This window comes from Sus scrofa, chromosome 14, assembly GCF_000003025.6.
Source record: "Sus scrofa isolate TJ Tabasco breed Duroc chromosome 14, Sscrofa11.1, whole genome shotgun sequence".
Lineage (NCBI taxonomy): Eukaryota > Metazoa > Chordata > Mammalia > Artiodactyla > Suidae > Sus > Sus scrofa.
In genome coordinates, this window is record NC_010456.5 from 141,658,303 (window position 1) to 141,670,750 (window position 12,448).

Here is a 12,448-nt window from a genome sequence, read left to right on the forward strand (position 1 = left end):
AGTAGGAGAAAGAGCTCAGGAACCCTTCTGCTGGGTTTCCCTGATAGTCGAGCCCAACTGCAACCCCACACATGCTCAGTGCTCCATGAGGGCTAGGGAAGGACACGTCATGCACGCTGTCCAGGTCTTGGAGTCTGGGGATTTGGGGGAGTGGCCGTCTCGGTCCTGCACCAGCAGAGAGGGGGTGGGCACTGGAGCTTCTCCACACCTCGTTGGGCAGCTGCTCTCACTGCAGTTTCCCAGGGGTCCAAAATTATCAGGGGCACAAAGCTCCACTTTTATTGCTGGCCTGGGATTTGAACTTCTCTTTCTTGCTACACCCATTCTAGCAAGATGGAACATTCAGCTCCAGTGTAAAAGTGAGTCCCTCTGTCTCTACAGCCAGTGGCAGAGCAGCCCCTGGGCTCCCAGAGGGCCCCAGCCTGGCACCCACCAGGGTGGTGATGAACCAGACGCTGGTCACCGAGTTCCTCATTCTGGGATTCTCCGAACCTCCTGGGCTGCAAACACTGCTTTTTCTCGCCTTCCTGCTCCTCTACACCGTGGCCCTCTCGGGAAACCTGCTCATCGTGGCGGTCATCAGCTCCAGCCCAGCCCTGCACACCCCCATGTACTTCTTCCTGGTCAACCTGGCCTTGGTGGACATCCTCTGCACCTCCACCATCCTGCCTAAGCTGCTGGTGGGCATGGTGGCCAGCAGGACCATCTCCTATGGGGGCTGCATGGCCCAGCTCTTTTTCTTCACGTGGTCCATGGGGGCCGAGCTGCTACTCTTCTCTGCCATGGCCTATGACCGCTACGTTGCCATCTGTCGGCCCCTCCACTACAGTGCCCTGATGGGCCCCCAGGTGTGCCAGCTCTTGGCAGGAGTGGTGTGGACAGTCAGCCTGACCAACACCAGCGTGCACACTGGCCTCATGCTGCGCCTGCCGTTCTGCCACTCCAACGTGGTTGAGCACTTCTTCTGCGAAATCCCACCTCTGCTGAAGCTCTCCTGTGCCCCGACCCACCTGAACGAGACCATGGCCTTCACTGCGGATCTTTTCCTGGCGGTAGGGAACTTTTCCGTGATCATGCTCTCCTATGGCTGCATCATCAGCAGCATCCTGCACATACGCTCAGCTGCGGGCAAGCAGCGGGCCTTCTCCACATGTTCCTCCCACCTGCTGGTGGTCACCATGTACTACTCCACTGTCATCTACACCTACATCCGCCCCACGTCCAGCTACTCGCTGGACAAGGACAAGTTGGTGTCGGTGATCTACACCTCTGTGGCACCCTCCCTGAACCCCCTCATCTACTCACTGAGAAACACAGAGGTGAAAGTGGCACTCGGGAGGCTGCTCTCCTACTGCTGAGGTCTGTCCTCGTCACCCAGCCTGCCCCCATCCCCCCAGGGTGGGGCCCAGCACAGTTTTCCTTTCAGAGGGGTGTGTTTGGTCCTGGAAGCCTCTGTTGTTTTCTCTGAGCACACACGTGAAGTACCATTCAGTGACCATGCGACCAGTTCTGACCCATTATGCCCTGGGGACTGGAGTTGCCCCTAAACCTCCCAGACACTCCTGTCCTTCCCAGTAGGAACTTGACCTGAGAAGCACTAGGTACATCTGCAGGTGGGCTGAGCCCTTTCTCCAACGCTCCTCCCAGGTACTCCCAAGGAGGCCACCTCTGGATCTTGTGGACAAGCCAGGGTTTGCTCGGGCTCTCCCGCTGTGAGCTTCTTCCATTGCGGTGGCCTTTGCCTTAGTCAGAGTGGGGGCTGAGCAGGGAAGGAGGGGGCTGAATGGAGGGTAGGAGTTTCAGGAGGACAGGTTCTCCCAGGCAGCAGAGTCTCCAAGAGGAGTCCTTCAGAAAGGGGAGTGCTTTTTAGGGTACTATTTTGACAAGGCTTTTTCAAGTCAACAGTGTAAAGATGTTACAGGCATCAGTAAGGGCAGCGGCCTGGAGGCTTCCTTTCCTTCTTCCTCCACCACCAACCAGGAATCCAGCCAACCTCTCCTTGGAAGACGCTGGCTCCAGGAAGGTTGGGTTCAGGAGGGTTTGGGCACCAGGACAGGTGCTGGGGATGAGGTTCTTCACGGGCAAGCACTTTTTGTTCCCTTGTGATTTGACTTTGCACTGCTGGGGGCGGCAGTGTGGGGAGGTTGTGTGGCTTGAAGGAATGTGGGAGAAAGGACCCTTGAGGGAACAGGGTTTTCAGTCTTGTGGGGTTTGGCACCCTCTCTGAGCAACTCTGACTCCTCCACATTGTCTTGTCTCTCTCCCTGTACACACTGTAAGTCCTCTGAGGACGAGGACCCGGTCCTGTCCACCTCATATCTTCAATCCCTGGTTGTTGGTCTAAAGCAATTCATTCTGGAAGCATTGCACACCAGGCCCATGGCAGGCACCCAGTAAAGACCAGTTGACTGACAGAAGGAGTGAGAGGTAGGGATGACTTCTACCAAATAGACCGCTAGACCCAGTTTTGGAAAGGCTTGGCAGAGGCATTTTTGTGACATGGTCAGTCAGTGAATGGTGACCATTGTCTTTATTTTCCTAATCAGAAACAAACTTCCTGTTTATGAGATTTGTGATGCCTGTGGAAATTGGGTGGTGGCCAGTGGCTGAGTTTGCAGCACAGTCCTGGAGCCTGAGCTTTCACAGAAGGTCACAGGGAGGAGGGGGTGATCAGTCAGCTGAATGTTGAGGGTTAGTGGGCCCCACACTGTGGCTTTGCCCTCCATGTATGTAGGCTTAGCTTTCTGAGATGCTCTGTCCTCAGGGGAAGCAGGAGGTCTGCAGGAGGTGCTTCCAGACCAGAACCCTGAAGCCATAATCTGCGTGAGGGGCACGGCTCTTCCACACTGGGGGAGGCACTGCAGTGCGGTGCCCGTCCAGAGCCCTCGTGGAGGACCCGCAGCCCAGGCAGCCACTGTAAGGCTCACACCCCTAACTCATATGAATTCCTGGTTTCTGTTGCTGTGTGCTGTAGGGATGTCCCGAAGAAGATAATGGGGTTTCTTTTCATTACAAAGGGATTCTATGCTGGTAAAATTAGAAAATAAGACCTTTAAAGGGTGAATATACTCGAGCAAAACCCCTGTAATTCCACTGAGAGGTAACCATTTATAACATTCTGGTGTAAACAGGTTTTTTTTCTTGTTTTTTTCCTGTTTGTATGCGTTCCTGCACATACAGAGACTTTACTAAATAGAGGATTATTCCGTACTTACTATTTAAAAGAGAACCTGTTTCTCTCACTTTTGAAAACACCATGTACTTCTTTACATGGCATTCCAGGCTTTTCCGAATTGATTCATTTGGGAAGTCCTGTATTTCATTATCGGCATGGGAATGCAGTTATCAAGATATGCAGCAGTCAAGCTCTAGATTCAAATTCTCAGAAAGTTCTCTCGTTCTTTCCTTCTGTTTTATTTCCAAAATAAAATGTATGTATAATGAAATTTTGTAAATTGAGATTTAAAAAGAGACACTGTGCTATTTCTAATTCTATAATCTTTCAGTAGGTTGTATCAGATTAGCCTCCACATAGGCAGCAAGTATCATCTCCCGAATAAAACAACCTTTTAATGCCACAATTCTTTTTGTAGCTGAGGGTGTTGTATACCAGGCAAAGCAGGACAGAAATAACCTGTGAAAGGATGGCGTCATTATACTGATTTTCCTCTGGCTAAACTCAATTTTCAGCTGAGCATGGGGCACAAGCAACTCCTCATCAGGCCACACTCTCATCGGTTTGATGTGCCCAAGGACAGAGACTGGGACAGGTGGTGATTGAAATTTGAGTTCCACCAAGGAGAGGAGCTTGGCCATTACCTGAGCGTCCCCATTAAAACAGAAGAAGGGCCACACTTAGGAATAACTCTTCATTACAGGACTAAGGGCCTACCCTAAGGCAGAGGTCATTCAAACACAGATCAAAAAGCACAGTGACATACAGCCTCACACCTGCTAGAATATCTGTCCTGCAGAAGACAAAGATGACACATGTTTGTGCAGGTGTGGGGCAAAGGGAACCCTTGTGCACTCTCGGTGGGAGTGTAACTGGTGCAGTCACTGTAGCGAACCACATGGAGGCTCCTCAACAAGTTGAGTTAGAATTTCCTTGGGGTCCAACAGTCTCACCTCTGGGCATATATCCAAAGGACCTGAATCAGGATCTTGGAGACCTTCCTTACCCGGAGAGAAGCCAGACCGAAGTCTCCTGATTCTATTTATAGGAAATGTTTGAGTTAGGCAGATGCAGACAGACTGGTGGTTGCTAGGGTCAGGGTGGGGGTGGGTGCAGGGAGCAGTAGGCAGTTATCACGTAAAAGCACAAGGTTCCTGGAGTGAGGAGTCCAGATGGCAGAGTAGAAGGACCCAAGCTCACCTCCTCTCATGAAAACGCCAAACGGATTGTCGAACAACCCTCAACAAAAAAGAGTTGATTCTACCAAAAAAGATATACTACCCCAAAAGAAAAAGAAGCCATGAGAAGATGGGGGTGGGGGTTGTGATTTTGCTGCATAAGCAAATCCCATACCTGCTGGGTGGGTGTATAGTTACAGACTGCACAATAACTATATGGCAGAGACATTCCCACAGGAGTGAGAGTTCTGAGCCCCACATCAGGTTCCCGTGCCCATGGTCTGACATCGGGTGGAGGAGTCCCCCACACCATTGGCACTGAAACCCCGTGGGGCTTGACCGCAGATCCATGGGATCAGGAGAAATAGAGCCTCCACTCTTGGAAGGTGCACACGATATTTCATGTGCACCAGTCCCAGGACAAAGCAGTCACTCTTGGAAGTCTGGGCCAGAACTACCTGTGTGTCTTGCAAAGTCTCCTGGGAAGCAGGGTTCAGCTATAGCTTCCTGTGGGGGCAGAACACAAAAGGTGAAGGTCCCAGGCAGCAATTATCAGTGTGAGCTCCTCCTGAGGTCAACTTGCAGAAATGAGGCTGCCCCACCCAACCGGCTCCTGTGCTGGAGTGTTACAGACTTGGGCCCACCCAACAGGCTCTGGTGCTGGAATATTACAGGCCAAACAACCATAGAGTGAGCACAGCCCCACCCATTCACAGAGTGGCTGCTTAACCTCCTCCAGGCACACATCCACCTCTAAACACAGCCCTTCACATGTCTCTTCCCACCATATGGACAAGACGCAGCTTTACCCACGAGTGGGCAGGCAGCAAGCAGTCCCTCCCACCAGAGATTCGGTGAAAGACCCTGGACAGAACTCACCTACCAGGGAAAGTCACCAGAGGCAAAAGTGGCTGAAACCCTGCAGCCTGCAGAAAGGAAACCACAACCAGAGAGTTAGACAAAATGCTGTGGCAAAGAATTATGTTCAGGTAAAGGAACAAGTCAAAATCCTAGACGAACACTAAGTGAAGTGGAGATAGGAAACCTACCTGAATGGTTAATGAACCTGACTAATAACCATGAGGTTGTGGGTTCGATCCCTGGCCTCACTCAGTGGGTTAAGGATCTGGTGTTTCCGTGAGCTGTGGTGTATGTCACAGACATGGCTCAGATCCCACGTTGCTGTGGCTGTGGTGTAGGTCAGCAGCTGTAGCTCTGATTGGACCCCTAGCCTGGGAACCTTCACATGCCACTTGTGCAACCCTAAAAATACAAAAAACAAAAGAAATATAAAAGAATGGAGGCACAGACCACGAAATTACAAGAAACATTTAATAAAGAGCTAGAAGATTAAAGAACAAACAGAGAGGAACAATGCCATAAGTGAAGTGAAAAAGCACTGGAAAAATCAGTAGCAGAATTCATGAAATGGAAGGGTGAATAAGTGAGCTGGAAGACAATGGGTGGAGATCACTGCCAATGAGTAGAATAAAGGGGAAAAAAATGAGGAAGGTCTAAGAGACCTCTGAGACGACATTTAATGGACCAACATTTGCATTAAATGGGTTGCAGAAGGAGAAGAGAGCTGGTGTTAGGGTTGGAGAAATTTTTAAAGAAACAATAGCCAAAAACTTCCCTAATTTGGAAAAGGAAACACTTAAGTCTGCTGCGTCTAGCGCTGCAGGGAAATGGGAATCCTAGAAGAGGGATGGTGGTATAACAGCACACACAAGACCTTTAGGTTTACAAAGTGGAGGGCCAGAAGGCACTCTGTTCTGCAGAACAAAGGCAGAGGACAAAGGTGCCCACTGATCTTTATTAAGAAAAGTGATGAGATTATTATTAGTGGGATCAAGGAAGGTGACAAGATTCCTGGGCAGGGACAGGCATAGGCAATAATGAGATTATCTTCTTAGTGATACCAAATGGGGTATCCTTAGGACAAAGTGCAGCTGTTTATAGAATAACATGGTTAATGCATAAGTCCTTTATCTTGTCTTTGAAGGAGAGTCTGTACTTTAGAACTCTGCATCCATAGATATTTGCCTTCTACAGAATTCAGCTGTTCCATGGTCTCCAACACAATTCTGGGAAGGGAAGAGAGTCCCACAGGGATATGCCCTAGGGGGAACACCCAAGACACATATTAATCAAATTGAGCAAAATTAAAGACAAAGGGAAAATATTGAAAGAAGCTAGGGAACAGGAACAAATAACAAGCAAGGGAATCTCCACAAAGTTTTCAGCTGATTTTTTATGCAAAAATTCTGTAAGCTAGAAGGGAGTGGCACAATATGTTTTATTTTATTTATTTATTTATTTGTGTGTTTGTTTATTTATTTATTTTGCTTTTTAGGGCCACACCTGTTACACATGGAGGTTCGCAGCTAGGGGTTGAATCAAAGTTGCAGCTACTGGCTTATACCACCATTACAGCAATGCAGTATCTGAGCCACCTCTGCAACCTTCACCATAGCTAACAGCAGTGCCAGATGCTTTACCCATTGAGGGAGGCTGGGGATCAAACCCATATCCTCATGGATACTAGTCAGGTTTTTCACTGCTGAGCCATGATGAAAACTCCCCCATGATATGTTTAAAGTAATGAAAGGGAGGGAGTGCCCTGGTGGCCTAGTGGTTAAGGATTTGGCATTGTCACTGCTGTGCTGCAGTTTCAATCCCTGGCCTCGGAACACCACATACAATGGACACAGCCAAAAAAAAAAAAAAAAAAAAAAAAAAAAAAAGTAATGAAAGGGAAAGCTTATAACCAAAAATAGTCTACCCAGTAAGGTACTCATTCAAATTTGACAAAGAGGTCAAAAGATTTAAAGACAAGCAAAACTAAGAAGATTCTGTGCCACCAAACCAGCTTTACAACAAATGCTAAAGGAGCTTCTCTAGATGGAAAAGAAAGGCCATGTATAGGGAGAAGAAAATTACAAATGAAAAGCTTAGTTGTAAAGGCAAACATATAATAAAGTTAGGGAATCATCCGCACATAAATATGATATCAAAACCAACAATAGTGATAGGAGAGTATGAATACAGGATAGTGGAAAGGCATTTGAAATTAAGAGACCAGCAACTGAAAACGACCTATATATATATAGACTGCTATATCAAAACCTCATGGTAACCATGAACCAAAAATCTATACTAGATACATGCAAAAAAGAAAAAGCAACCGAAACAAAGCACTAAAGACAGCCATCAAACCACAAGAGAAGAGAACAAAAGAAGAAGGGGGAAAAAAAGACCTACAAAAAAAATCCAAAACAATTAACAAAATGGTAATAAGAAACACATACCAATAATTACCTTAAGTCCCAAATACTCCAACCAAAAGACAGACTGGCTGAATGGATACAAAAACAAGACCCACATATATAAAATCTGTCTACAAGAGACCCACTTCAGATCTCGGCACACATACAGACTGAAAATGAGGGCATGGAAAAAGATATCCCATGCAAATGGAAATCGAAAGAAAACTGGAGTTGCAATACACATTTCAGACAAAATAAACTTTAAAATAAAAATGGTTACAAGAGACAAAGAAGGACACTACATAATGATCAAAGGAGCAATCCAAAGAGAATGTGCAACAATTGGAAATATATATGCCCTCAGCATAGGAGCATCTATGGCAACTGCCAACAGATATAAAAAAAGAAATTGGCAGTAACCCAATAATTGTGGGGGATTTTAACGTCAATGGACAGATCATCCAGAGAGAAAATCAATAAGGATAAGAAGTCTTAAATGATTCATTAGACCTTGTGGACTTACTTGATATTTATAAAACATTCCATCCAAAAGCAGAAGAATACACACTCTTCTGAAATGCACACAAAACATGCTCCAGGATAGATCACATGTTGGTCCACAAACCGAGCCTCCATAAATTTAAGAAAATTGCAATACTATGAAGCATCTTTTTCAACCACAATGCAGTGAGACTGGAAATCAACTACAAGAAAAACCTAAAAAAAAAAAAAGCCACAAACACTTGGAAGCTAAACAATATGCTACTAAAACCCAATGGATCACTGAAGAAATCAAAAAGGAAATAAAAAAATACCTAGAGACAAATGAAAATTAAGACACAATGATCCAAAATCTATGGAATGCAGCAAAAACAGTTTTAAGAGGGAAGCTGTTTGCAATACAACCCTACATCAGGAAACAAGAAAAATCTCAAACAACATAATTTTACACCTAAAGCAACTAGAGAAAGAAGAACAAACAAAACCTAAAGTGAGGAGTTCCCATCGTGGCGCAGTGGTTAACGAATCTGACTAGGAACCATGAGGTTGTGGGTTCGGTCCCTGCCCTTGCTCAGTGGGTTAACGATCCGGCGTTGCCGTGAGCTGTGGTGCAGGTTGCAGACGCGGCTCGGACCCCGCGTTGCTGTGGCTCTGGTGTAGGCTGGTGGCTACGGCTCCGATTAGACCCCTAGCCTGGGAATCTCCATATGCCGCGGGAGCGGCCCAAGAAATAGCAAAAAGACAAAAAAAAAAAAAAAAAAAAAAAAAAAAAAAAAAAAAAAAAAACCTAAAGTGAGATAAGAGCAGAAATAAATGAAAGAGAGATGAAGAAAACAATAGAAAAGATCAAAGAAACCAAAAACTAGTTCTTTGAAATGATCAGCAAAATCAATAAATCTTTAGCCAGACTCATAAAGAAAAAAGGGAAAGGGGATTCAAATCAATAAAATTAGAAATGAAAAAGGAGAAGTTACACTGACATGACAGAAATACAAAGGGACATAAGAAACTATTATGAGCAAAAATATACATATTAAATGGACAACCTAGGAGAAATTGACAAATTCTTAGAAAGGTGTAATTTTCCAAGACTGAACCAGGAAGAAATAGAGAACACGAACAGACTAAACCCAAGCACTGAAATTGAAACTACTAAAATACTTCCAACAAACAAAAGTCCAGAACAGATGGCTTCATAGGTGACTTCTATCAAACATTCAGAGAAGAGATTACAGTCTTCCCTCTGAAACTATTTGAAAAAATTGAAGAGAAAGGAACAGTCCCAAACCTATTCTATGAGGCCATCATCCCCCTGATACAAAAGCCAGAGAAGGATACTGCAAGAAAAGAAATTACAGGCCAGTATCACTGATGAACACAGACGTGAGTATACTCAACAAAATATTATCAAACTAAATCCAACAATACATCAAGAGGATCATTCACCATGATCCAGCAGGATTTTTCCCAGGGATACAAGTATTTTTCAATATCTGCAAATCAATCAACATTATATACTGCATTAATGAAGAATAAAAACCATATGATCATCTGTATAGATGCAGAAAAAGCTTTCAACAAATCTCAGCACCCGTTGATGATAAAAACTCTCCAGGAGGTGGGCCTGAGTGGTCCTACCTCAGAGTTCCCATTGTGGCACAGTGGAAATGAATCCAATTAGTATCCATAAGGATATGGGTTTGCTCCCTTGCCTTGCTCAGTGGGTTAGGGATCCAGTGTTGCTGTGAGCTGTGGTGTAGGTTGCAGATGTGGCTCAGATCCTGAGTTGCTGTGGCTGTGGCATAGGCCAACAACAGTAGGTCTGATTCGACCCCTAGCCTGGGAACCTCCATATGTGTTGGTGTGGCTCTAAAAGCAAAAAAAAAAAAAAAAAAAAAAAAAAAAAGAGAGAGAGAGAGAGAGAACCTAATTCAAGATAATAAAAGCCACATAAAACAAAGATGTACTAACATCATTCTTAGTAGTGAAAAGATAAAAGCCTTTCCCCTAAGATCAGGAAAAAGACAAGGATGTCCACCTTCACCACTTCTATTCAACGTAATTTTGGAGGTCCTAGCCATGGCAATCAGAGAAGAAAAAGAAATAAAAAGAATCAAAATTGGAAAAGAAGTAAGACTGTCACTGTTTGCAGATGAGATAATACTATATGGAAAATCCTAAAGATGTTATCAGAAAGTTATTAGAGCTCATCAATGAATTCAGTAAAGTTGCAGGATACAAAATTAATACACAAAAATCACACTGGGTTAAGGATCCAATGTTGCCGTGAGCTGTGTTGTAGGTCGCATTCAGCTCGGATTTGATGTTGTGTGGCTGTGGCTTAGGCTGGCAGCTGCAGCTCTGATTTGACCCCTAGTTAGGGAACTTCCATATGCAGCAGGTGAAGCACTAATAAACAAACCAAAGAGAAAAGAAAAGAAAAGAAAAGAAAAGAAAAGAAAAGAAAAGAAAAGAAAAGAAAAGAAAAAGAAAGAAAGAGAAAAAGAAAGAAAGAAAGAAAGAAAGAAAGAAAGAAAGAAAGAAAGAAAGAAAGAGAAAGAAAGAAAGAAAGAAGAGAAAGAGGAAAGGAAAGGAAAGGAAGGAAGGAAGGGAAGGGAAGGGAAGGAAAGGTAGGAAAGGAAAGGAAAGGAAGGAAAGGGAAGGGAAGGGAAGGGAAGGAAAGGAAGGAAAGGAAAGGAAGGGAAGGGAAGGGAAGGGAAGGGAAGGGAAGGAAAGGAAGGAAAGGAAAGGAAGGGAAGGGAAGGGAAGGGAAGGGAAGGGAAGGGAAGGGAAGGAAAGGAAAGGAAGGAAAGGAAAGGAAGGGAAGGGAAGGGAAGGGAAGGGAAGGAAAGGAAAGGAAAGAAAGGAAAGGAAGGAAGGAAAGGAAGGGAAGGGAAGGGAAGGGAAGGAAAGGAAGGAAAGGAAAGGAAAGGAAGGGAAAGGAAGGAAAGGAAGGGCAGGGAAGGGAAGAGAAGGGAAGGAAAGGAAAGGAAAGGAAAGGAAAGGAAAGGAAAGAAAGGAAAGGAAAGGAAAGGAAAGGAAAGGAAAGGAAAGGAATAGAAAAAAAAGTTAACCTGGAATTCTATATCCAGGTGCACTGTGCTCATATGAAAATATGCCTATTCTTAGAAAATATACATGGAAATATCTGGGGCCAAGTAAAAAATATATAGTATATGTAACCCACCTTCGAATGAGTCAGGAGAAAATGAATTGTGTGTATGTGTGTTTTCTGACAAATACTTACGAAAGGAGTAATACCAATTTCTTTCAGGGAATAGGAAATCTGGGACATTTCTAACTTATTTGAAAAGACTAGCATTATCTTGACTCCCACAAACAAAGACAACAAAGATATTATAAAGAGAAAATGACAGACCAAAACGGTCAACAAAATATTAGCAAATGGAATCTAATAATCTGTGGAGGAAAATCATCACATCAGTTGAAGCTTAGCTTGGTAATACAAGGCTAGTTCAATATTTTAAAACCCAATCAATATAGTTCAATTATCAACAAACCCCAGAGAAGCATAGGATTATCTCACAAGGTGCAGAAACAGCACTTGACAGAATTGGACACGCATCAATAACAAATACTCAAGGCAAATAGGAAGGAAAGAAACCTGCCTCAAATTATTAAGGAGGGTGACTACACACTACATTTGCCAGGGAAAGATTGAATGTTTTTCTTCTCATGTCATAAACATGACAAAAATATTCATTCTCATTACTTCATTCAACATCACACTAAAATACTCACCAAGAGAAAAGGCACAGAAAATTACTAATAGGCATAGAGATTTATGAGGAAGAAATAAGCTATTTTACTCCACAGAAACATGACTGTTTATGTGGGAAAAAAAAAACAAACAAAGAATTGACAAAAAGCTACTAACATTAACAAAAGAGTTTAACAGGGTCACAAGATACAAGTTCACTATACAAAAATCAGTTGCATTTCTATATGCAAACAATGAAACCATTAGAAATTAAAAATTTTAAGGTACCACTTACAACAGCCCTTAGTTACAAATTATAATAATATGTGTGGAAAAAAAAAAAAAGAGTTCCTGTCATGGCACAGCCAAATCGAATCCTACTAAGAACGATAAGGTTGTGGGTTCGATCCCTGGCCCTGCTCAGTGGGTTAAGTATCCACCATTGCCATGAGCTGTGGTGTAGGTCACAGCTGTAGCTCCAATCAGACCCCTAGCCTGGGAACCTCCATATGTCATGGGTGCAGTCCTGAAAAGACAAAATATCAAAATAATAATAATAATAATAATGTGTGACATTTGTATGCTAAAAACCAATATTTTGATG

At 44.1% G+C, this 12,448-nt stretch overlaps 1 protein-coding gene across 1 annotated transcript; it reads left to right on the forward strand.

Annotated features, from left to right (window-relative positions):
- Positions 444-1,358, forward strand: LOC100156664 (olfactory receptor 13G1-like). Its single transcript, XM_005657514.1, has one exon. It carries the CDS (start codon positions 444-446, stop codon positions 1,356-1,358), a length of 915 nt encoding a protein of 304 aa, XP_005657571.1.

Bases quoted from the DNA above. Each gene is read 5' to 3' on its own strand.
- LOC100156664 (XM_005657514.1), top strand. From the start codon at position 444: ATGAACCAGACGCTGGTCACCGAGTTCCTCATTCTGGGATTCTCCGAA.